General features: G+C 52.5%; 2 protein-coding genes across 2 annotated transcripts in view; both read right to left on the bottom strand.

Moving 5' to 3' along the window:
* The window catches only part of LOC146420171 (uncharacterized), a 482891-nt gene that overhangs the window by 280566 nt on the left and 178759 nt on the right, over nt 1-23566 (bottom strand). The window lies entirely within an intron of this gene.
* On the bottom strand, nt 18045-21036 carry LOC146420183 (serine/threonine-protein kinase pim-1-like). Its single transcript, XM_085048532.1, has 8 exons — nt 20966-21036; nt 20846-20882; nt 20677-20727; nt 20102-20468; nt 19316-19492; nt 18904-19057; nt 18496-18666; nt 18045-18161 (listed from the first exon to the last, which is right to left on the bottom strand). The coding sequence occupies exons 1-6, from the start codon at nt 21034-21036 to the stop codon at nt 18951-18953; spliced, it is 810 nt and encodes a 269-aa protein (XP_084904658.1). The 3' UTR covers nt 18045-18161; nt 18496-18666; nt 18904-18950.

Genomic DNA, 23566 nt, shown 5'->3' with positions numbered 1-23566 from the left:
CTCTGATACGAGGTAGGCAGAAAATCATTAAATGAATAATACATTGTCTTCAGAAAGCAAATCTTAGTAGATCATTATCCAATCTCGGGCCTTCTAAATCAGTTCAGAAAATATTATTATCCAGCTTCTAGTTCTCCTAAATAAATAAATTCTAGCCCCTCCTATATCAAGAGGGGCTGAGGCCGTGGGGCCACTGCCCAGAGCAGCCTGGCCTGAGCAGGGCTGTGGGGCCAGAGCTGGCTGGGCTGTGCTGGGGAGAGTCCCTTGGTGCTGCAGAGAGCTCAGGGCAGCTGGGAGAGCTTGGAGGGAGCTGGGCTGGGCTGAGAGAAGCTGGGAGAGAAACCCATCAGTGTCCATCTCAGCCTGTGTGAGCGTGCAGGGGGAGGACTGAGCCCAGGGCTTGTGGGGCAGAGCCAGGGCCTGGGGAAGGGCTGGAAAACAGGCTAGTGGCCGAGAGAGGAGGCTGCTCTGTGCCCTTGGTGGCACGGACAGAGAAGGGAGGGAGCCCAGGACATTTGTCAGACGCAGCCTCTGTCCCCAGCCGTTACCAGCCCTGGCTGCTCAGCCCAGGTTTGCGGGTGAGTTTGGCTGTGCCCCAGCTCCATCCTGCTGCAGGGCTCAGGGCCTGTTCCCAGCAATGGCCAGCCCTGCCTGGCCTCTCTGCTGGCCCCGAGCCCGGCAGAGCCTGGGGCAGGGCTGGCTGGGAAGGGCCACAGGTGCCACGGGCTGTGCAGGAGCTTGGAGAGGCTGCCCAGCAGGGAGGCCATGGGGGCACAGAGCCCCAGGGACTGCTGTGGGCACCACGGCACAGGGGCTGTTCCCACCCGGAATGCTCCTGGCCTGGGCTGGGCTGCACAGGGGGCTGTGGCACCATGGCTGGGGCAGCAGGGCACAAAGGGGCCACGGAGCTGCTGCCGGAGTTGACAGCAAGGCCAGGAGCAGACAAGGAATTTCTTCTCTATTCACACTATATTAGGAGATACTTGGATTCAATATCAATTGGGAATTGCTCATATTATTGTATCAACAGGGAAAAAACCCTAAACAAAACCTAAAAAGTCTTTTCCCACTGTTTTTAAAAATATATTTACTTTGAATACACTTGAGAAATCTGCCTAATTAATCACAGAAGGATTGAAAACTTAAATCATATTGTTCCCAAAAGCTTGACTTGTTAAGCTGTTTTGAAAATCAATGAGCCCTGGAGCACTGAATTCCTGAAGATCTGAAGCCTCTGGAGAAGTAAAATTCAGCAGCAACATCTAAGTTGCTGTGAATGTCAGCAGCCCCCACTGAGGCCATCCCTGCCAAGAGACTGTGGGGAGAATGAGCAGACAAGGAGAGCATGCCTGGGGCTGGGAAAGCAGAACGCAGAGGCACCACCAGGTCCAGGTGGGAAATGAACTGTGGAGTGTGGCTGTGAAAGCCCTGCCTGGGCTGTGCCAAGCAGGACAGCCAAGCCCTGACTCCCATGGCCTGGGAATGGGGCTCTGTGGCCTCACAGGATGCTTGTGGCTCTCCTGGGAGCAGTGGGCTGTGGAATGGTGATTGCAGGTGTAAGGCCGCAAACCACACTTTCAATTAGACCTTTGAAAGGAATTACAGTTGTTTGTAGACTCTGAGTGCAAGACAATATTTCTAAGGGAACAATCCCTGGATAGAAGGAAATGTGGTGGTGAAATCCCAATTCTGGCCATGGGGGCCTGGAGGAGAAGGACAGTTCTTTTCCACAGGAAGGAAAGCAGAGAGCCCCAGTGTTTCAGTGGCAGACGAGAAGTGACTCTCAACATGTCAAGGTTTGCTGAAGCAGTCAGGTGGCCCCCAGGAGGCCAAACCAGCCAGACCTGTGCCATGTTCCCTTGGTTTTATGGGGCCCTGTAATGTCACAATGGCCCCTTGCATCCATGGTGGTTCGTGGTGTCACAAAGGTCTTCTTTGGTTCCGCAATGTCACAATAAACCATTGATTCCATGAGGCCATTCTCTGTCACCATGGAGCTTTGGTTCCATGCAGCCCTGCACTGTCACAATGTCCCCTTGGTTCCATGAGGCTGTGACATTTCTTAATATTCTCTCCATGGTTCCATGAGGCCTTGCAATGTCACAATGGACCTTCGGCTCCACGGTGTCTCACAGTGTCACAAAGGTCTCCTGTGGCTCCGCAGTGTCACAATGGACTCTTGGTTCTATAAGGCCCTGCAGGGTCCCAGTGGCCTCTTGGTTTGATGAGGTGCTGTAGGGTCACAATGGCCCCTTTGCTTCCATGAGGCCCAGCAGTGTCAAATTGCCTCTTGGTTCCACAAGCCCTGCAGTGTCACAATGGTCCCTTGGTTCATTGGAGCCACACACAGTCACTATGGTCCCCTTGCTTCCATGAGGCCCTGCAGTGTCACAGTGGTCTCCATCATTGCATGAGGCTCAGCAGTGTCACAATGGTCCCTCGGTCCCACAAGGCCCCACAGTGTCACCATGGTCTCCTCAGTTCCATGGGGCCCTGGGGTGGTGCATTCCTCCCTCCCCTTCTCAGGCTGCCCTGCGATCTGAGAAATGCTCGTTAGGCCTCAGCCTTGGCCAACAGCCCCTGGGCTCAGCTCCTCTGCAGCTGATCACAAACACTGTCTGCTCCCAGCCACTGCTGCTGTCCAACCAGCTCCTGGTTGCTTTAGGAGCAGCCTTGGGAACTGGTTTTCTCCCCTCAGTGGCACAACATCCCCATTCTCACAGTGTCAAAGAAAGCTGTTGATGCCAAGTGCAGCCAGGATGAAACATTGCTGTGACTAAAGCCCATCTCTTGGGGCCCTATGAACAGGGCTCCCAAATGAGCCCCTTGGAGCTCTCCTGGAGCAGTGAGCTCCCTCTGAGTGGGGCCTCTCCGAGCCGGGAACTCTCCCGTTTGCTGCACTCGGGGCATCCCCGAACAACGAGGGACCCTGGGCCGATCCCCCCACTGCTCGAGGCTCAACCCTTCGCCTGCTGGGGAGATGCAAAAGCATCCGCAGTGAGCATTTCCCTGGCCTCCAGGGCAATTTCTGACAGCTGCCTGGCACTGCCTCTTTCTGTCTGTGTGCACACACGTGTGCCTGTGCTCTGGAAATGGGGGAGAAATGCTGCTCTGGGAGGTGTTGAAGTGCTTTGGATATCTGAGTGAGTTAGGCCTGTAAGTAAGGTTCAGTCATCAGGTATGAGCTAAGTGAAATGCTGCTTAGGGTTTTTCTTCTGCTAAGTTGTTCAGTTTAAGGTATAAGTCAAGGTTAATGTTATAAATTACAATAGGTATAGTTCATGAAATCGTTTAGAAAATAAGTTTTAATTCCTTGCTTTTGGTTAGCTCTGCTTTTCAGTTTTGCTTTAACAGAAAGAGTTCTTGTTTTAGAGCCAAACCGTTCTGCTGAAGGTTTGCAACAATTGTAACTCTTTTCGAAAGGCTGCTCAGCAAGGCTTGTGTAATTCCCACGGGACACAGTCTAACTGCTATGCAAGAAAGAAACCCCCCCAAAAGCCTGTGTACCCCTAATCACTACCAACCAGCGCAGAGAGCGACGATTCCACGGCCAATCGAGACACCCAAAGGAATGTCAGTCAACACCCACGAGGGGACTCAAGGGAGGGGGTAAAGAGAGCTATAAAAAATGATGATTTGCCATCTTCGGGTGCGGTGCTGTAGGCGTAGCAGGGAGGCTCGCCTAGCCCGTCCAGCGCTGTAACTTGGCTGCTATCTGCTTGCTCAATTAATAAATTCTTTAATTAGCTCTACGTCTCTGACTGGTTTTTGAGACCTAACACATAACGGTAAGTAAGGTTCAGTCATCAGGTATGAGCTAAGTGAAATGCTGCTGAAGGTTTTTCTTCTGCTAAGTTGTTCAGTTTAAGGTATAAGTCAAGGTAAAGGTAGAAGTTAAGTTCTGTTAAGTTTGAGGGCTGTTAAGCTTTTAAGCCATATTCCTTTTATCCTTGCCCTCACTGTCCTTTTGTCACACACACACACACACACACACACACACACGGACAGTTCTCAGTTAATTTCTGGTTTGATTGCCTGGATTTGCTTGGTGTCCTAGGTTGCAATATAGATGTAGTTAAGTATTCTATTACCACCAGCTGTGGGCCATTAGCTGCTATCACCTGCTAATGACCCACTCTGGATGACAGGCAATGGGCCATCCGTTAGCTATTATCAGCTGCTAATGACCCACCCCGCATGACAGGCAATGGGCCATCAGGGACCCACCGTGTGACTCATGGACTTATCTCATCCCATTATGGGATGCTCTGCCCAGGAGGGAGGAACCAGGTGTTCCCACGTGGATATAACCTGGCCTTGGAACTGCCTGAGGGAGCCCTGTCTACTGGATTCCCAGAGGACCAGAGCTACCACTGGATCTTCAGCTGGAGACTAGACCTTCACAGGATCACCGCTTCAACTGGACTACTTCAGTTGGACTGCTACTACCACCCTAACAGGGTGTTAGGTTGTATCTGACTTTGTCAGTGCTTTTCCTTGTATTATTTCACTTATTTTTAAATTCAATCTTGACTTGTGATCTCCCACTGGTTTGTTTTCAAACCAAGACACTTGGTTTTGTTGTTGCTTTTTTCCCCTGGTGTGCTTAACTGTCCAATCAGGAGCAGAGTGACTCTTGGCAAGGAACTTTGTTGTGCTGTCGCTTGACATTAAATCTGGTTTTTGCTGATGCCTTGCTGGGGATTTTTTAAGTGCTCTCAAGCCCTCATTTGTAAGACCTGGGCCAGGCTCTCCTCCTGGGGGACACGGGGACGCTGCCAGGGGGTCCCTGTCTCCCTGTCCCACCCCCCAGGGCCCTGTCCCCCCTGTCCCCATGTCAGGCTCTGGGGGTCGATCTGGTGGAACATCCTCTGGGGGAGGCTGTGGCACTTGGGGGTCAGGGGGGACCTGGGGGGACAGGGGACCCTGCTGTGCACGAGCAGCGTTGGAGTTGTCTGGGGGAACTTTGGGGGGGGCTAGGGCAGAGTGACCTCCCCAGGGACCTCCCACAGACCTCCTGTGATGTCACACATCACCCTGGAATGTCACAGCCCTCTCTATGATGTCCCAGTTGATGCTGCAATGTCACACAACCTGCCCTCGGGTGTCACACCACCGTTCTCTGATTTCACAGCTTGCTCTGTGATGTCACAACCCCTCTGGGATGTCACCCAACAACCCTGTGATGTCACAACCCAGTCTGTAATGTCACAGCCTTCTCTGTGATATCACACAGCCTGTTCCTTGATGTCACAGACAACTCTGTGATGTTACAAAGCCACACTGTGATGTCATAGCCTGCTCTCTGATGTCAGACAGAGCCATCCTCTATGACGGCAGAGTCTGCTCTGCAACCACACAGCCCTCTTTGTGATGTCACAGCCCGCTCTGTGGCACAGCCTGCTTTATGATGTCACATCACCACCATGGGACATTACATCCTGCCCTATCATGTCACACAACCAACCAGTGATTTCACAGCCCAGTCTATGATGTCACAGCCCTCTGTGACCTCACAGCCAACCTGGGATGTCATACAGCCACACTGTGATGTCACAGTGAGCTCTGTGCTGTCACACAGTCCCCTCTCTGATGCCATAGCTGGTCCATGATCTCACATAACACTCTGTGATGTCATAGCCCAATGTGTGACCTCACACAACCCACTCTGTGATGTCACACAGCTGCTTTCTGACATCACAGCTTCTCTGTGGCTCCCTGACACAGCCCCAGAGGTGCCCATGGCTATGACACAGCCCCTCTGGGCCATGGCACAGCCCCTGCCAATGCAGAGCACCTGTGAGCTCTGGGTGTGCCCTGCTGGTGTCCCTGAGATGGCCTGGCAGTGCCCCAGCCCTGCTGGGCTGTGCACAGGAGCTGCTCCTGGGCAAAGCTGTCTCTCTGCAGCGCTGCCGCTTGCCAGGAGCTCCTCTGTGCCAGGAGCCCAGCCCAGCTCAGCAGCACAGCAACAGCACAGGGACTGGAATGACCCTTGTGGGGCTTTGGTGCTGTTTGCACCAGACTCAGTCCCTCAGAGTGAGTGCAAAAAACTTCTCAAGAACTCGAAGTGAGATTGAAACCCTGAAGTATCTTGTAGTGTTAATGAGTTCCACTGAATGACATGACTGAGAAAGTGTCCCCAGGTTCCAGTGAGAGCAGAAAACTTCCTGCAGAAGTTGACTCTGTTAGGTCTTCAAGTAAAGACAATCCCAGGGATGGGTTTGCCTTTCTTGAGCCAGGACGGATCCAAACTCTCTTCCCCAACACATGTATCCTAGGCACCACGGGCACTTTATCCCCCTTCTGTGGCCCATGGAGGATTGGATTGGATTGGGCAGGGCCAGCTCAGCTGGTGGAGCCTCAGGTGTTCACTGATCAGTGGCCTAGGCTAAATTCATCTCCCAAAGTTTGAAGATCTCACCACCCATTGCTTTCAAGGTGGTTTTTAGCTTTCCCTTGCACTGTTCAGCTTTCCCAAGCTGGTGCCTGACAGGGAATATGAAACACTCACTCAATCCTGTGCTCTCTGGCCCAGGTGTCCCTGAGGCTGTTCTGGAAATGATTCCCATTGTCTGACTCAATTCTTTCTGGGGGCTCTGTGCCCACAGGACTTGCTTTTCCAGGCCCAGGGTGGTGTTCTGGGCAGTGCTGTGAGGCACAGGGTGTGTCTCCATCCATCCTGGGGCTGTTCCCAGCACTGTCAGCAGCAGTGCTTGCCCTGGTGGCTCTGTGGCACTGTGATGTCATTGATCTGCCAAGCTCCCCCAGAGTGGTATTTCCACCATCGTCCCCAACACCACAGGGGCTTTTCCTGCTTGATCCCAGCACATGTTCCACAGTCATGGATAACCTAGAGATGCTGTCCATGGTTAAATCCACCCCTCAGTCATGAGCCCATCAGGAGGTTGCATCTCTTTCCTGATTACCTGAGGCACCACAAACCCATTGAGCCTGAAATATCTCACCCTTGTGTGGCCTCTCCAGACGCACCTGAGACACTTTAATCCTGGCAGCCCAATGCCCCTGTCTGTTGTTGTGAAGCTCTTCAGTGCCCAACTTTGGGCACAGGAGCATCCACAGGAGGGACTTTCACAGCCACCTTCCCTACCCAGGCAGCAATGTCTTGCCCCAGCCCAGCAGCCCTGATGTGTTTCCCTCTGTGCTGCCAATTGTCCTTTTCCCATCATTCCAGCCACCCCCACAGAGCAATTCCCACCATCCATGAGTCACAGCAGAGGTGCAGCACTGGCCATTTCTCTCACTCAGAGCTCTGTGTATGTTCCCAGTATTGCAGTGACTGCAGCAAAGGGACACACCACAATGGGACATTTCCTGGTCAAATATAGACATAAAGAGTAGAAATCTGTCTGTGACTTGTGTTTTGGCCTCAAAGCTGCTGTGGTTTGCAGGGAGCTGCAGTGTGGCACAGCACACTGGGAGCTCTGGCTTGGGAGAAGGTGTTGGTGCCAGCTGGTCCAGGGAGCTGCAGGGTGTGGGGAATCAATCCCTCCTGGCCTCCTGCCCTAGGGTGACACTGTGGGGCCTCATGGAATCAAGGGGACCATTGTGACACTGTGGAACCCCATGGAACCAAGTGGCCATTGTGGCACTTTGTGGCTCCATGAACCCAAGGGAGCTTTGTGACATGATGGAACCTGATGGAACCAAGGAGACCATTGTGACACTATGGGGGCCTTTGGAACTGATCCTGAAATCAGCCAGACAAACTTACACAGCTTGAGTATTAGAAAGCAGCCATTCTTTATTACAGCGCTGGTCACTCAGAGGTCATTTCCTCAAATCAAGTGCTCCGAGCATCAGGTGAACAGAGTTTTTATCACACACACTGATTACATATTCATCATCTATCCCTGCTTACTTTGTGTATATGTATTACTTTATTTATTTGCTGTTCTGTTCTACTGTCCTTGATAAGAGTAAATGTTGTTGTGTTCCACTGTCCTTTTCAGGTGAGTAAAATGCTCTTCTGTTCTATTCTCCTGTCCTTATCAAGTTCCCCCTTTTCTTGAGACTAAGTTCCTGATGGGAACTGCTCTCTATATCTATATTTCCTTTTATAGCCTAAGGCATTACAACAGCTACAACACCCAATCACGGTGCAAACTAAAACCACACAACAGTTATTATGGTGAGGATTATAAACAGATGTTTTAACCAAGTGTAGCTGGGTACCCATGAAGTAAGTTTGGTCAAGATTTCTTCAGATCTCCAGGAGGTACCATCTTGAGCTGTGCATTGTAAAAAGTTGTCAATGGAACTTGGAAAGGTCCCTTCCACTTTGGCTGGAGTGGAGCAGCTCCCCAGTCTTTCAAGCAGACCCAATCTCCTGGTTGGAACTCGTGCCCTGGTGTGTCAAATCCCCTCGGTCTGGAGATCTCCACTGCTCACTGCAAATCCTGTAAAGTTTTACAAAGAGAAATGAGGTAATTATTCAAATCAACCCCTCCTTTTACAGGTTTGTTTCCTGGAATGTGGTACTTGGTAGGGTCGACCACAGAGCAGCTCATGGGGGCTGATTTTGCTGGTGCCCCACAGCTGAGTTCTGCTTTGAAGTAGAGCAGCAGGCAAGGCTTGGCCCCAGGTCAAGGAGGTTTTGTTACATATTTTATCCAATTGCAATTGGATGGTATAATCAATTTGCTCTACTTTGGCACCAAGGGCTGTGAGGAGACACCTTGTCCTGAGGCCCTGGGGCCTCCTGGCACAGCCCCAGCAAGGCTGGGCACTGTCACCCCCTTGTCCTGCCCTCAGCATCCCCACCCCACATCCCAGTGCCCCAGCAGAGCCCTGAGCAAGGCAGGAGGGACAGGATCTGCCTTCCCCAGGGCTGGGGCTCAGGCCTTGGCCTTTCTGCTGCCTCCACCCAGCCCAGGCTGTGCTCAGCACCTGAGCTGTCTGCACAGAGCCTTTTCCTCCCTGCACTCCTGGCCTCAGGGATCTGCTGGAAGGAGACCCTGGGGAGCCTTTGTCAGGAATGGCCCTGGGGGCTCCTTCATGCTCCCAGGGACTGCAGGTTTTGCAAAGGGCTTTGGGTTTTTCTTTCCCTTGGAGTCTCTGAGAGCTTTGTGCAATCCTGGCCTCCAATTCTCTCCTCCAAGGAGTCCACAAGGAGCCTGTGTTGGGGATGGACCTCAGTGGGAGCCATGAATGCATCGAGACACTTTGAGTTTTTCCTCTGACTGATGGAAAGTTTTGTGCAATCTCCTCTCATGACCAAAGGTTCAAGGGCTGAGCTCCAAATGCACCACGGGGCTCATTAGGATCAAGCAAGTCCTAACAAACCATGGCTCTACCTTGATTTCCCTCTACTCCACTGCAGTTCATTAGGAAGGTTTCCTACCACCGTTATGGAGAAATATTTCAAAGAGCTTCTAAGAAAGATGCAGTCCTATTTTAAAAGTTGTGTTTTATTGCTGTTTTCTTTAGAGAAGAGGTGATTGCAGCATTCTGTGGTTGATATTGATCCAGGGTCTGTCCTAAGGAGGTGTGGCCTGGTCAGAGAAGCTGTGCCTTGAGGCCTGACACAGTGTGGACAATCTTGCTCCATATTCCCAACCCCATCCTGTCTTCAGAACGCTGCAGGCAGTGATGGCAGGTGGGGACAAGCAAGGCAAAGGTGTCTCTGATGGTGAGCAAACCTGGATGTGTTTCATGAATCCAAAGGGCCAAGCCCTGAGCCCCAGCCCCTGGCAAGGCAGATCCTGTCCCTCCCTCAGTGCTCAGGGCTCTTCCCAGGGCACTGGGATGTGGGGATGTGCAATGCCAAGGGCAGGACCATGGGGTGGCCCCTGCCAGGCTGCTGGGCAGGGACAAGGAGGCCATGAGGCCCCAGGGCTGCAAGGGTCACTTGTGTCCTGCTGGCCTCAGGGCCAGGGACAGCAGCCATGGCCAAAGTGCTGCACAAGTTGGCTCTGTCAGGGCCTTGCAGCTTCTGCACATGCCTCTGCCCTCTCCAGCCCAGGCTGTCCTACGCTGTCCATGCCCTGTGCCTCTGTCCCTGCAGGCTGTCATCATCCCCCGGCTGCCCCACCTCGCTGGCCCTTCCTTTGCTGACAGCTCTGCGTCCTGCCTGGCTCTGCCTTGGCACACAAAGCCTTGGGCTGATCCAGACTCCTAACTAACCATGGCTCTGCCTTGATTTCCCTCTGGTCTTGTGCTGTTCATTAGGAAGTTTTTTTATAGTTATGGAGAAATATTTCAAGGAGCGTCTAATAAATCCAAATTCCTAGTTTAAACGGAGTATTTGTCCCTGTAGAGAAGAGGTAATTGCAGCATTCTGTGACTGACATTGATCCAGGGTCTCCCCCAAGGAGGTCTGGCTTGGTCAGAGAAGCTGTGCCTTGATGTCTGAGTGGGGACAACCCTGGTCCTCAAAGCCCAACCCAATCCTGTCTCTCCTCAGTCACCTGGGACCTGCTTTGCTTGCACAACTGGCTGCACTCAAGCAAAGAGGGGTTTTCATATTTTATTTTTTGAAGCAATCTCAGATTCCTAAGTTTCCCCACTGAAAACAGACACCCTCCTCAAGTGTGTGCCAAGCCCAAGCTGCCACCAAGGAGGTTCCCCTTCCCCAAGGCAGAACCATGCAAGGAATGTTTTAGACACATATGAAATTCTTCAATAAACCCTAATCCAGGGTTCAGTGAAGGCAGAATTAGAGCAACTGCTGAAGGGCAGACAAGCTTTGAACTCCTTGCAGCTCAAAGGACCCAGTGGCTTGTTGGGAGGTGTGTGAGTGAGCCGAGAGTGAGGGGAAGGGAAATGCAGAGAGCCCTGGAAGTGCTTGTGTGCAGACAGGCTGCTGGGAAGGGCACTGCAGCCCTGCCCTGGGCCAGCTGTGATGCTGGATTCTCATGCCAACCTGCACTGGGCCACTGCAAGGGGCTGTTGCCGTGGCCACTTCACTGACCTCACGGCAGCAGCCCATTGCTCAGGGCTGGTGTCACTGCCCAGAGGCACAGGGGATCCATGGCTGGGGTTTGTGCCATGGCCACCTGCCCTGTGCCGCGCTGGCTGGGCAGGCGCCGCGGAACCAGCAGCAAAGCCCAGTGCCAGGGCCAAAGGCCAGGTCAGCCTGACAGAAAGGGTCAGTGCTGGGGACTGTTTCCATGGCAACCATCGCTGGGACACCACACCTGGGTCACCTGTCATGGCAGTTGCCATGGAAACCCCTTGGAGGGACTGATGCCAGGGACACTTGCACTGAGACACTGCTGGGCTCGGGTGCCATGGCAACCACCATAGGGCATCATTGGTCCAGAGGTTGCCATGGCAACCAGCACAGAGCCCCCTTCCTACTCTCCAAGGCCAGGACAACCTGCAGGAGACACTTTGCTGAGGTTGGGTCCATGGCAAACAACCTTTGCCCTGCTGGGATGGGGATTGTCACGGTCAGAAAGGAGCCTGTGGAGCCGTGGTGATGCTGGATGGCCATGGGGTGCTGCTTTGGGTGGGGCAGAGGGAATTTCCTTCCCAGGGCTTCCTTGGGGCTGTGCTTTGGGGCTGTGCTGAGCACAGGGTTGATCACACACAGATGGTTTTGTTCTCACTGAGCTTGCACAGAGCCAAGGCCTTTCCTGCCCCTCGTCTGGCCACGCTGGGGAGGGGCTGGGGGTGTGGGGGAGGTTGGGAGGGGACACAGGGGGACAGGTGACCCAACTGACCCTGGGGATATCCCAGACCACAGGACATCACGCTCAGTGTATAAAGTGGGGGGAAAAAGAGGAAGAGGGGACATTTGGAGTGATGGTTTTTGTCTTCCCAGGGAACACTTAGGTAGGAGGGGATCCTGTTTTGCTGGTGGTCAGGGTCAGCACCAAAGACACAGACACCAACTGAAGGATTGGCATAATTTTATAATTGTAATTTATATAATGCAAAAGTGCAAAGAATTACAAAAGGAGAAGCTCAGCAATGTACATGATCATTTGCGAAGAATTACAAAAGGAGAAGCTCAGCAAGGCACCTAATCATCACTACCAAAGATTGCCTATACTGATTTAGAAAGATCCATCACCAGTTACCCTCACACTTTAGCATCACCCAGCCCCACACATCAGCTGGGGAAGCTGTCACAGCCGAGGGCTGCAGAGCCACTCTGGACACTGGGAATTCCTGCAGCTGTGTCCAGCCACAGGTGAGGCTCCAACCTCACTGTGAGAGGGCCCAGCTTGGAGAGTGCTGAACAAACAAACTGACAGCACTTCCAGTGCAGGAACAGCTGGATTCATTCTGCTGTTTGGTTTCTCCCAAAGCCTGGCCAGGGCTCAAGGAGGAACCAAGGGAGTTGACTTTGACCATACACCCCCAAAGAAAGCCTGATTTGGCCTTGTCTGGTTTCTAAATACTGAAAGGTAAAACCAGGTTTCACAATGAACAGCTAAAATGATCATTTTGGCAATAATATTTTGTTAATTAGCAGATACATATATAAACTTTGGTTGGAAGGTTCATCTAGAGATCACCCTTGGCTCAGGGCCTGTTGTTCAGGCCTTGGTAGTTCAATAAGTCCATTGTAGATAAACTACAACCTTCATAACAATTCTTTCAATAATATAACCTTAGATTTAGGTATTAGGCATAAAGGCATAGCCTCTCGCTCTCCAATTAAATGCTCTTTAGGTTCATTACTCAGAGCTATAATTGGCAATCCTTTGAAAAAACATGCCTCATTAGTTGCTATTCTCTATGTTATCTATCAAGTCTTCCTTTTTTCTTGAGACTCTCTCTCTTTTTAGACAAATCTGAATTCTCTATTTTCCAGGAAAAACTGTTACAACAACTCTACCATGGAATCATAACACACCAAGTGCACACACTGCAATGATTACAGTCACTGCCACAAATGCATTTCACAGCAGCCTCCAATTTGGCAGCCATGAAGCCAATCCCACCAGGGAGAATTTTCTTCTTTCTGCCACTCTTCTACTGCTCTTTCTATTGAGGTCATTCCTGACTGTTGGACGCCAAACCCATCACTGATACAAGTGCCACATTCCTGTCCTAGAATAGCACAGGTTCCTCCCTGGACAGAAAGCAGATAATCCAAGGCCATGTGGTTCTGTAGAGCTCCCATTGGTGTTTGTTGGAGCTCATAGGATGTGCTATTCGGTATTTTAATAGCATCATTTGCTACTTCTTCTAATAATCAATTTAGCTCCTTAATGTAAACTTCATAGGATGAGGCAGCACACAAAGGGCACAGGGTGAACCAGAATCTTTGGCTTTCTGAAATCAAAGGCACTCTTTGGGTGGAAAATGTTCTCTTGGCCCCACCTCTTCCCTGTGGTTGTTGCCAAAGTACCCAAAAGGGTGGCACTGCAGCTGAGAGTGGGGTAACACTGACCTTGAGAAGCTCCAGCACCCCAAGCTCTATTGACTTTTTCAGTAATGCTAAACCATATAAATCCTTTCATATTTTGGCCTCTAACTATAACAGGGTAGGTTTCTCCTGAAGGGAAATCTTACTGAATCCTGTAAAACTGATCACTGTATTCTTTTGTTCCACAGTATAGTTTTCTCTAACTGTCCCTTCACTGACTCCGTTACGAGTCAGAGCCCATTGAGAGAGTTCTGCCACCCCACAGGATGGGCCCTGCAAGGGAATCCCATTCCTCCCAACACTGATTGAGAACAAATCCAGCAATAAGTTACACTGAGTATTTTAGCTACCTTGATCTTTACATTTTCATAGGAATTCTTATGACTAATCCCTTGGTGAAACTCCAGAGGTGTTTCTGGCAAACAAAGATTCTGGTTGACTATCAAGATACATCTTATAGGCATAAGTAGTTCTTTAGTGACAAGTGACTTTTTCCTCAGTCTCATTTGGGTTAGGAACAATAATTCCATTGTCCATGGAGCTGGCTCTTTTTAATTCCACAATAATGCCCCAAGGTCCTTTGCTGTTCAGCTTCACTGCGGTGTCTGTGGGTAACAAGGCTTGGTGGGGTCCTTTCCCCTTCGGCTGCAGAGCTGCCAGCTCCCAGTCCTTGAGGTGCTCCAGGCTCCTGGCTGGAATTCCTGTGGAAGGCACTCAGGGTCACATCAGCCTTCACATGGAGCCCTGTGGATCAGAGCATTTTCCAAAGGGAACATTGAGGCAAACAGGGAGATTTGGTCTGGCAGGATCTGTAAAACAACATCCTATAACATCTACTTGTTCTCCCATAGAACATTTGGCTGCAGGGACATATTCCCATTGTTCCTGCCCAGGTTTCAGGATTCAAACAGTGTTTTAATTTAATTTCCCCAGAGCTGTTCCATCAGCTGGCTCAGAAGGGCCATTTGGCCTCTGGACCCACACCTTGGCTCCATTATTAGGACTGCTGGATCCAAACCCTTTATTTCCACAAGCAGTAGTGATTTGAGGTGGATTTTTTTTTTTTTTTTCCCCAAATGTCTTTAAAACCACAATGTCAATAATCATACTACCCTGTCATGGGGTTGAATAATTCAATTTTGTTCACTATTGTTTAACAGAATTCAATTTCTCCTTGATAATCTGCATCAATTCCTCCTCCCATGACATGAACACTTTTCAAGGCCAAGCTCCAGTGAGCGGTTATCAAACCAAAGTGTCCTGGAGGAATCTGAATTCCTGTTTTGGTATTGATAACTCTCATTTGCTTCTGATTTATCCTCATTAAATCGAATGCATAAAGGTCCAGCCCTGCAGCTGCTGGAGTGGACCTGTAAGGGGTTCTCCATCAGGACACATTCCCATCTCCTCATTTTTTCAACTGCTCTTTTAACAACCCCTTCATCTGTTCAACCAGTCCTGCAGCTTGTGGACAGTCTGGTATATGAAAAACCCAGCAGCTTTAATCGCTTTATTTTTACAGTAACAGACAAAGCATTCCACATCACAGTATCACCAAACTCTATAAAAATTGCCAATTTCATCCCTTCCTCCTGTATTTATTGTAAACAATCTCACAATGTTTACCACTGACATTCAGGTCCTGGCCAATCATATTCTGTAAGGTATTTAGAGTTACATTCCTGAGCAGCCAAAGTTAACAAATGTCACCATTATATATATATATAAAATTATGTTGTGATATTTATATTTATACTTATATTTATATAAGAAATTTTTTCATTATATATGAAGTTTTTATTATAATCTATATATGCATAGAGTTATTATGTTATTATTATTTCACTTGCGCAGATGAATCTGAGCTCAAGATTAAAAACTCCTTCTGTCACTCCATGTGGGAGCATCCCACCAATGGTTCCTTTCGTTGGTGCTTTTTACAATATCCTGTTAACAAAATCCATGTATGTCTGCCCAAACACACAAGATCTTTCCCTTTTTCAGAACGCAATTTTTGGATGCATTTTAAGACATCCACTGGTTCAGCTGCTTTTAACCAACTTCCCCATTGCTCACACAGTGCTCTGACCTCAGCCCACTCCAGAGCCAGCAAACCATAGGGAACGTCTTCCCATCCAGAAATTTCAGACAGGACTGATTCCTTACTTTTACATATAAAAAGTGACATTTTGCTGTGATCTGGACAGACTATGCCAATTTTGTTTTGCCAGTGGGCAGGGCCAGCACCAAAGACACAGACACCAAATGAAGGAATCAGTGCAATTTCCTATAGTTCAGAGCAGCAAAGAATCACAACAGGAGAAGCTCAGCAATGCACCCAATCATCACCACAAAAGATTGCCTGTAATGATTTAGAAAGATCCATCACCAGTTACCCTCAGACTTTAGCATCACCCAGCCCCACACATCAGCTGGGGAAGCTGTCACAGCCAAGGACTGCAGAGCCACTCTGGACACTGGGAATTCCTGCAGCTGTGTCCAGCCACAGGTGAGGCTCCAACCTCGCTGGGAGAGGGCTCAGCTTGGAGAGTGCTGAACAAACAAACTGACAGCACTTCCACTGCAGGAACAGCTGGATTCATTCTGCTGTTTGGTTTCTCCCAAAGCCTGGCCAGGGCTCAAGGAGGAACCAAGAGATTTGACTTTGACCATACACCCCCAAACCAGGCCAGATGTTGGATTTCATGGCCTTGTTTAGCTTCTAAATACAGAAAAGTCAATACATGATTCACTAATGAGTGGATACATCTATCACAATACTAATGATCATGCATATTTTGTTGATGAGTGGATACAAAGATAACCTTTGGTTGGAAGGTTGATGGAGAGGTCACCTTTGGCTCAGGGCCTGTTGTTCAGGCCTCAGTCAGGCCTCTTGTTCAGGCCTTGGCACTTCAGGGATGTGGTTTAGTGCTGGGCTGACAGTGCTGGGTGAACAGCTGGGCTTGATCAGCTCAGAGGTCTTTTCCAACAGAAAGGATTCTATAATTCCAGTATTCTATCAGCTGGATTTAGCTTGGTCCACGTTAGCAGCATTAATTTGCTCAGAAAGTTCCCTCTTGGTCAGCTCTTGAGGCCTAAGGCTTCAGGCCCTTTAGCTCCTGGTGCTAAGCTGCTCATGCTGAAGGAGATGACTCAGAGAGAAGAATACAGTTCATCCAATTCCTTCTGGACACTGAGAGGGGAGGGTGTGAAAACAGGAGCATTGTTTGGTGTTGCCTCCTCTCTGCCATTCACACCTTTCAGTGCTCTGAAACAGCCAAGAGCTTTCTTCAGGGGTGCAATGAAGCAGCTGTTCCTTCTGCCAGGTCTGGCTCTCTCCAGTCTCTGCACTTGACTGCTTTTGTCACTCTTGCTGTGCCCTCTGTTCCCCCTCTGCTGCTGGCTGCTGCCCAGGACTGTGGAACTGGCCCAGATCAAGTGCTCGAGAGCCTCATTTCTCTGCCCTTGGAGCTGCCTGGGCACAACAGCCTTTTCCATCTGCAAGCTCCATATGGACAGGGAGTGCCCAGCTGCGTTCCTTGCACAACCTCCAGGAGCCCAGGGCTGCCATCTCAAGTCCCTGCTGGCACTGAGGGCTCCCAGGTGCCTCAGGCTGCTGTGACACCACTGCAAACAGGAGGCAAGAGTGGCAGGGGCTGTGCTCAAAGTCACCTCCATTTCCTGCTGCTGCTGCTGCTGCTGCTGCTGTGGGGTCATTTGTCCAGCCCTGCCCCAGACTCAGGGATCAGCTCCAGGCCCTGCTGCTGCTCCCTCGGGATCAGCCACAACCTGGTTGTTGCTCTCAATGCCAGCAGAAGCAGTGGCTGAAGCAGCAGGTGCTGACAGTGCCCCAAGCCCCAGGGGCCAGAGGGAAGGGAGCTGCTTCACATGAGAGCCAGGAGCAAAGGGCATTTCTTTTTTAGGACATGTTCTCTGGTTTAAGAAAAAAAGAGGGTAAAGAAAAGAAAAAAATATAGATGAAACATGAAAGATAAAAACAATACTAAGGTGTGTAGGGTAAAATCTTCTGTAACTTTGGATTAAGAGGTAACTGATCTTTTGTAAAAGAGAACTCAGTTATTTACTTTGTCAATGTGCTGATAGCATGGATCTATCTTCCTGACCCTCAGCAGCCTTTTTTAATAGATTTTGGGGTTTGTTTCTAATATTACGTTATTTTAAATTCTGGTCGAAGCAATAAGAAATTGCTTTTTGCCCTTCCAGCTCCAGGCAGGACTGGGAATCTAAATTCTGCTGATCCCCATCTCATTAAGAAGATGCCCTTCCTTCTCACCCTGTGAATGAGCTGTACATTCCCTCTGAAATTGTCAGTGGTTTCATAAATATGCAAAGTCCCACTTACAGCTTTTTGCTCTGGTTTGGAAGTGGAGAAGAGCAATTCTTCATTCACCAACTCCAGACTGCACTGCCTTAGGAACACAGCCCTCTCGCCAGGTTTGACTCACTCGTGGCATTCTAGAGGAGGAAGAAATGCAATTGCACAATTCCAACCCAAAAGGATTGAAGGGTGGGACAGACAAAACATCCTGTGGAGATACAGGCGTTCTGCTGGGACTGTGGAGTGTTTGGGTTCTTGCCAATTGGATGTGTATCCCTCACTGCAATCTCTGGGCCTGCAGGAGAGTCTCACTCACCTGCACAAGCAGAAAGCTCTGTCGCTGTGCTCAGAACAGGCTCGTCTGATGCAGAGCTGTCAGAGCAATGGGAGGGCAGAGCAGACCCAGCCGTGCCCAGGGCTGAGCCCCAGCAGAGCCCTGGCAGAGCCCAGAGCAGCCTCAGCATCCGCAGAGCTCGGCTGGAAGGAGAGAAACCAGAAACTGCCCATCAGCTGAAGGCTCCTGTCCCCCTTGTCCCAACTGCCCGCAGTGCCCAGGCCATGCTGGCTGAGCTCAGAGCTGTGCCCAAACCTCCCCATCATTGCTGCCTCTGGGAAGAGAGCAGGAGGGCAGGACATGTGCCCAGCCTCCAGCCAGCCGTGGCAGATCCACCTCCTCAGCAGCTGCCCAGAGCCAAAGAGCAGCTTGGCAACCAACGGAAGAATTCTTTGCATCCACCCTAGCAAAGAGGGGGAACTTTGGTGCCCAGCCAGGCTGTGCAATGCCCAGAGCATCCCCTGGTTGGGGACTCACCTGCACATTAGGTCTGGAGTGTGTCTTTGCAGAAGGCGCCAGAATCGAAGTCAATCATCTTCAGCTGCAGATGGCCAGGTTGAGGAAGAGGTGCTAATCCTTGAAGTTGTCCTTGACGTCTCCAGCTGCAGCCCATCTGGTCCAGCTTCTCCAGGGGCTCCTTCTCCTTCCCTGGAGGTCAGAGCAGGCTGTCAGTGTTCTGCCCAGGGCCCCAGACAACAATGAACCAGACAAGCAAAACCAGGGTGGATGGTGGCCACCAGTGCTTGCCAGAGCACATCTCCAGCTCAGCTCCAGCACAAGAGCTGTGAGTTCCCTCCTGATGATCCCTGCTCAGAGCTACAAGCAGGTCAAAAAACGTCTGGTTTTCTTTGCTTCTAATTACCAAGAGATGTGTGGAGCTGTTACCTGCCAGGCCCCTGGATCAAACTGTGCACATGGATCTCTCCCATCTTCTAGGGCAGATGAAGATCCTGCATCCACGGATCGCTGAAGAGGTCTTCCAACGATGGCCTGTCCAAGGGTTGCATGGACAAACATCTCTTTATAACATCTTGGCACTCTGAGGAGAGAAACCAGAAACTGCCAGTCAGTTGGAGAAGGCTCCTGTCCACTTTTCCCTCCCCATTCCTGTGCCCAGGCCATGCTGGGTGTGCTCAGAGCTGTGCGTAAACCTCCCCAGGGATTCTCTGTTTTGGAAGAGAGCAGGAGAGCAGGACATGTGCCACCTCCTCAGCAGCTGCCAGAGCAGGATGCTCATGAGCCTGCTGCTCTCTCCCAACACTGGTATTCTCCCTGTGCCATAGAGATTAGGATCTACCTTGAGAGAGCTGTCGTGGGAACAAGATCTGCCCCCAGATGATCTCCCGGCCCCTCCTGAATGGGTGCTTCCCGCAGACCATCTGGTACAGCAGGATGCCCAGGGACCAGACTGTTGCTGCCTCGCCGGTGTAGCATCTGAGCTGGGTCCATTCTGGTGGGCTGTAGGACAGGGTTCCTATGGAATATAGATGGAGTTCATCAGGGGATGCTGCTGCTCCCAGAGCCTCACCCCAGCATCCCTGGGCATGCAAGGGCTGCACCAGTGGCACACAGGGTGACCTGCTGCCCTCTCGCCAGCACCTGTGACTGGTGTACAAACTTGGGGTAGGAAAAGAAGCCACTGGGGCTGGAAGAGGGCAGCAGAAGCCCTGGGAATGCCCAATCATGACATGCAAATGAAAAACCCACCTAGTGGTGGGGAAAAACCACTCTCCTCCCTGCCTGCATTGCCCCCATAAAACATTACTAAGCCAAGGTAAACAAGGGGAGTGGAGCAGTCTAAGTCCTTCCTCGCCTGCACACCAAACCAGCCAGGGCACAGGGTCTGACCCCCCTCACTGCTACCCCATGGGGGTTTTTGTCAGGCTGGCTGCCCCTGCCCCAGCCCCAGCCCAGGGCAGAGTGGATGCTGAAGGCTTTTGGCAGGGCCAGGAGCTGGTCCTCCCACCCAAAAGCAACTTGGCTGAAGAAGCAATCCTATGACCTGCAGCCAATGGGGGAATCCCTGGTGCTACACCCAGGCTGGGCCATGAGGTGCCCAGGAGCAACCCCTGGGATGGCTCACCTGCAAATTTCGTGTAGACTGTGTCCGGGAGGAAGGTGCCAACGCCAAAGTCGATCAGTTTCAGCTGTCCGGTGCACAGGTCAACGATGATGTTGCGAGGTTTGATGTCTCGATGGAGGACCCCGCAGCTGGTGCAGTGCCGCACTGCCTCCAGCACCTGGCAGAACAGCCCCCGAGCCTCCTCCTCCGGCAGGAACCCGCGAGCCAGGATGAAATCACGCAGGTCCTGACAGCGCTCCGGACGCTCCATCACCAACAAGAAGCTGGTGGGGAGCTCGAACCATTCCAGGAGCTGGACAACACCGTGGAACCCAGTGGACACCTTGTCCAGCAGCACGATCTCCAGGGGCGCACAGGTGCCATTGGGCTGCGGGAGGACCACGATGTCATCAGCAGGGCTGAGGCCATGCCAGGGCTCTGGGACCCCTCAGCCAGCCCGGGATGCTCTGCGTCCCCCGCTCACCCCACACCCGCTCTAACTCCCTCGAGGCGTCCTGGCGGCTCCCACCCTGCCGGGCCCCGGCTTATCCCCTCCCGGCACGGCCCGGGCTCTGCCGCTGGCCCCGCTCACTCACCAACTCGCCCCAATAATGGATGCGGTTCCGGGACACACATTTGATGGCAACCTGAGAGAAACAGAGAGCAGCGGGCTCAGCTCGCCGCCCGCCCTGCTGAGCCCCACCCTCCTCTGCCCTCCTCCTCCTCCGCCCTCCTCCTCCGCCCGCCGCCAGCCCCGCCACTCACCGGGGCGCCGTCCGCCAGCCGCGTCCCCGCGTACACGCTGCCGAATCCGCCTTTCCCCAGCAGCTCACCCAGCCGGTACCGCTCCTGCAGGGCCTCCTGCGCCTTCCCTGCGGGCGATACGCAGCCGTCAGCGCTCGGCCCGGGGCCAGACACGGCCTCCGACCGCCTGTGCACCGCCCCGGGCCGGGCATCCCCCTCTGAACGGGGCACGGGCGGCTCGGGGCCGGCGGCCGGACTGCCGAGCGGCGGAGCTCGGGCCGGGGAAGGAGCAACGGAGGCGGCGGGAGCGGCCGAGCCGCGTGTGTCCTCCGCGGGCCCCGGGAGGAGCCGGTAACGGGGCCGGAGCTGGGGTCGGGGTCGGGGTCGGGGCTGGGGCCAGGGTCGAGGCCGGGGCTGGGGCTGGGGTCGAGACTGGACCCTGCGTCGGGGCCGGAGCCGGGCTCGGGACAGGCAGAGCCAAAGGGTGGCGATGCTGCCCCAGACCCAGCCCGCCCAGCAGCGCCACAGCCACGATGGCGAGAGCCGGGTGGAGGCGAGAGCGCGGCGGGACGCCCAGGGGCGGGGAGGGGGCAGCCCCGGCCGGGGCTGGGGGCGAGCCTGGGGCATGGCCCGAGATGGCAGGGGGAGAGGGGCACCGCGAAAGGAGGGGACGCAGGGAAAGGGACAGGGGGAGAGGGAGAGGACAAGCGGGAGAAAGGGAGGGAGAGGGTCGTAGAATCTCTTCTTTCGCTTCTGCTGTCGCTGCTGCTGCCGCTGTCGCCGCTGTCGCCGCTGCAACTGAAGCTCCGGGGCCGTTTGTCCGAGTGGCCGTTTGTCCGAGGGGCCGTTTGTCCGAGTGGCCGTTTGTCCGTTCCCCACTCGCACCCGCGCGCCCCACGGCCGAGCCCCGCGCGCCCCCGGGGGCAGCCCCTGAGTCTGTCCAAACACGGGAACTTTGCCGTGTTCAGCCCACATCCAGAGCCTTGACTGCTGCACAGTGGCACAGCAATCCCCTTGGCTGCTGTTGTGCATTGTCCCTGCTGAGGGTCAAACACTAGCAGAGCACATTCCCTGTCTCTAGAATTCATTCCCAACCCAAGCACTGCACTTATGTCTCCTGCATTGCTTTCCAAACCGAACGAGGGAATACAAACTGTGTGTAACTCATGGTATTTCAGGGAGTCTAAAACTTGCTAAGCCATAGATCTTCGAGGTGAGATCCATTTGCAATTAATGGCATGGAGAAGTAGTGCAACATGGAAAAGGGGAGCATAGAAATAAATAGAGGAAAACATCATGGATTGTTTCTTTACATTTTCATTTCACTTCTTGAAAGCTGTTTCAGTTTTCCAGGAATCTTCTCCACAGTCCTGTTTGCTCTTTTCACGAACCTTTCCTGGAGGGAATGAATTGCAGGGATTATTGGGCTGCGCTGGCCCTGGCCGGGTGCCAGGTGCCACCAAAACCGCTCTGTCACTGTCCTCACAGTTGCAGGACACAGAACTCTGGAGGAAAGGCTCGTGGGCTGGGATAACGGCAGGGAGAAGTCACTCACTGGTCACTGTCATGGGCACAGCTGACAGAAGTTAGGGAAATTAAGGGAATTGAATTCCAAGCAAATCACAGTATGAGAAGGAGATCTAAAACAAACCCTAAAAAACCACCTTGCTCACCCCTCCCTCCTCCCAGGCTCCCAGCCTCCACTTTCAGCTCCTCTGCTCTCTCTGCACGGGAAACATGTCACCAGCCACAAACTTGGCTTTTGCCTCATCCCGGGATATCTTCCCGGAGAGGAAGAACTTTCTCCAGCAGAAATTTAGAGCACAGCAGCATTTGAGGCTCAGGGTGTTCCTCCTGCAGCTCCTTGTAGCTTTCCTCTTCCCATGCTGGGTCTCCTGCATCACAGAACTCTGCCAGCTGCAGCTTTACAAACGTCACATCAAGGTCTGGATGTTCCTGAACAATTTGCTCGAGGTCCTTGGGGGCTGCATCCAATGCATTCTTCTTGTGCACTCCCCTTTGCATGGAGCCAGTGGATCTGCTGGCCCCTGGCCAGGGCCTGGCAGAGCAGGTGGAACCTGGGTCCTGCTGCAGGAGCTGGGGGAGCTCCAGGACTCGCTCTGGCCACTGGGGCAGCAACAACACAAGCCGTTGCCAGCCAGGAGCCGAGGGCTCCGTGTGGCTCTGCAGGACCTTGTCCCTGGGGCTCGTCTGGATCAGCGTGGGCAGCTGGGCTGCACTTGGCTCCGTTTGTGTCCCTGCTTGCCCTGGGACAGCAGCTGCCCAGCGCCGAGGGGACAGCAATGGCACCGGGGCAGTTTGGGGTGAGGTTCAGTGTCTGTGCCTGGCATAAATCCTAAACCCTTCCCAAAGGAGCAGCGACTGCTGACAGAGCACAGGATGCTCTGCTGAGCACGGGATGGACCAAGGGTGATGTGAGACAAAGCTGGGATGGGAATCAGAAATAAAAAGAAGAGGATGAGCAGGCAGGAGAGGAGGAGGAGAGACAGAGGAGGATGAAGAGCGGGTGAGGAGGAGGGGTGGAGGAGGGGAGCGGGAGGAAGAGGAGGGCCAGAGGAGCAGAAAGAGAAGCAGAAGAAGCAGAAGAAGCAGTCACCACGTGTGTCCATCGCTCTTTCTGTCCGCAACCCTCGGCCCGAGAGCATCGCCCTTCTCGGGGCATCCCACAGGTGAGCAGGCAGGGGGAGCTCGGCCCAAATATCTTGGGCGGTGCCTGGGGTT

Source organism: Lichenostomus cassidix, unplaced genomic scaffold (assembly GCF_008360975.1).
Source record: "Lichenostomus cassidix isolate B80296 unplaced genomic scaffold, HeHo_3.0 HiC_scaffold_44, whole genome shotgun sequence".
NCBI lineage: Eukaryota > Metazoa > Chordata > Aves > Passeriformes > Meliphagidae > Lichenostomus > Lichenostomus cassidix.
The sequence above is the reverse complement of the archived record's forward strand: the minus strand, read 5'-3'. Positions and strand labels throughout refer to the sequence as shown.

Bases quoted from the DNA above. Each gene is read 5' to 3' on its own strand.
- LOC146420183 (XM_085048532.1), bottom strand. From the start codon at position 21,036: ATGCCCGGCCCGGGGCGGTGCACAGGCGGTCGGAGGCCGTGTCTGGCC. The intron at 20,883-20,965 runs GTATCGCCCGCA...CGGATTCGGCAG, and splicing joins GGCCGAGCGCTGACGGCTGC to CGTGTACGCGGGGACGCGGC. The intron at 19,058-19,315 runs GTAGATCCTAAT...TTCTCTCCTCAG, and splicing joins CCCACGACAGCTCTCTCAAG to AGTGCCAAGATGTTATAAAG.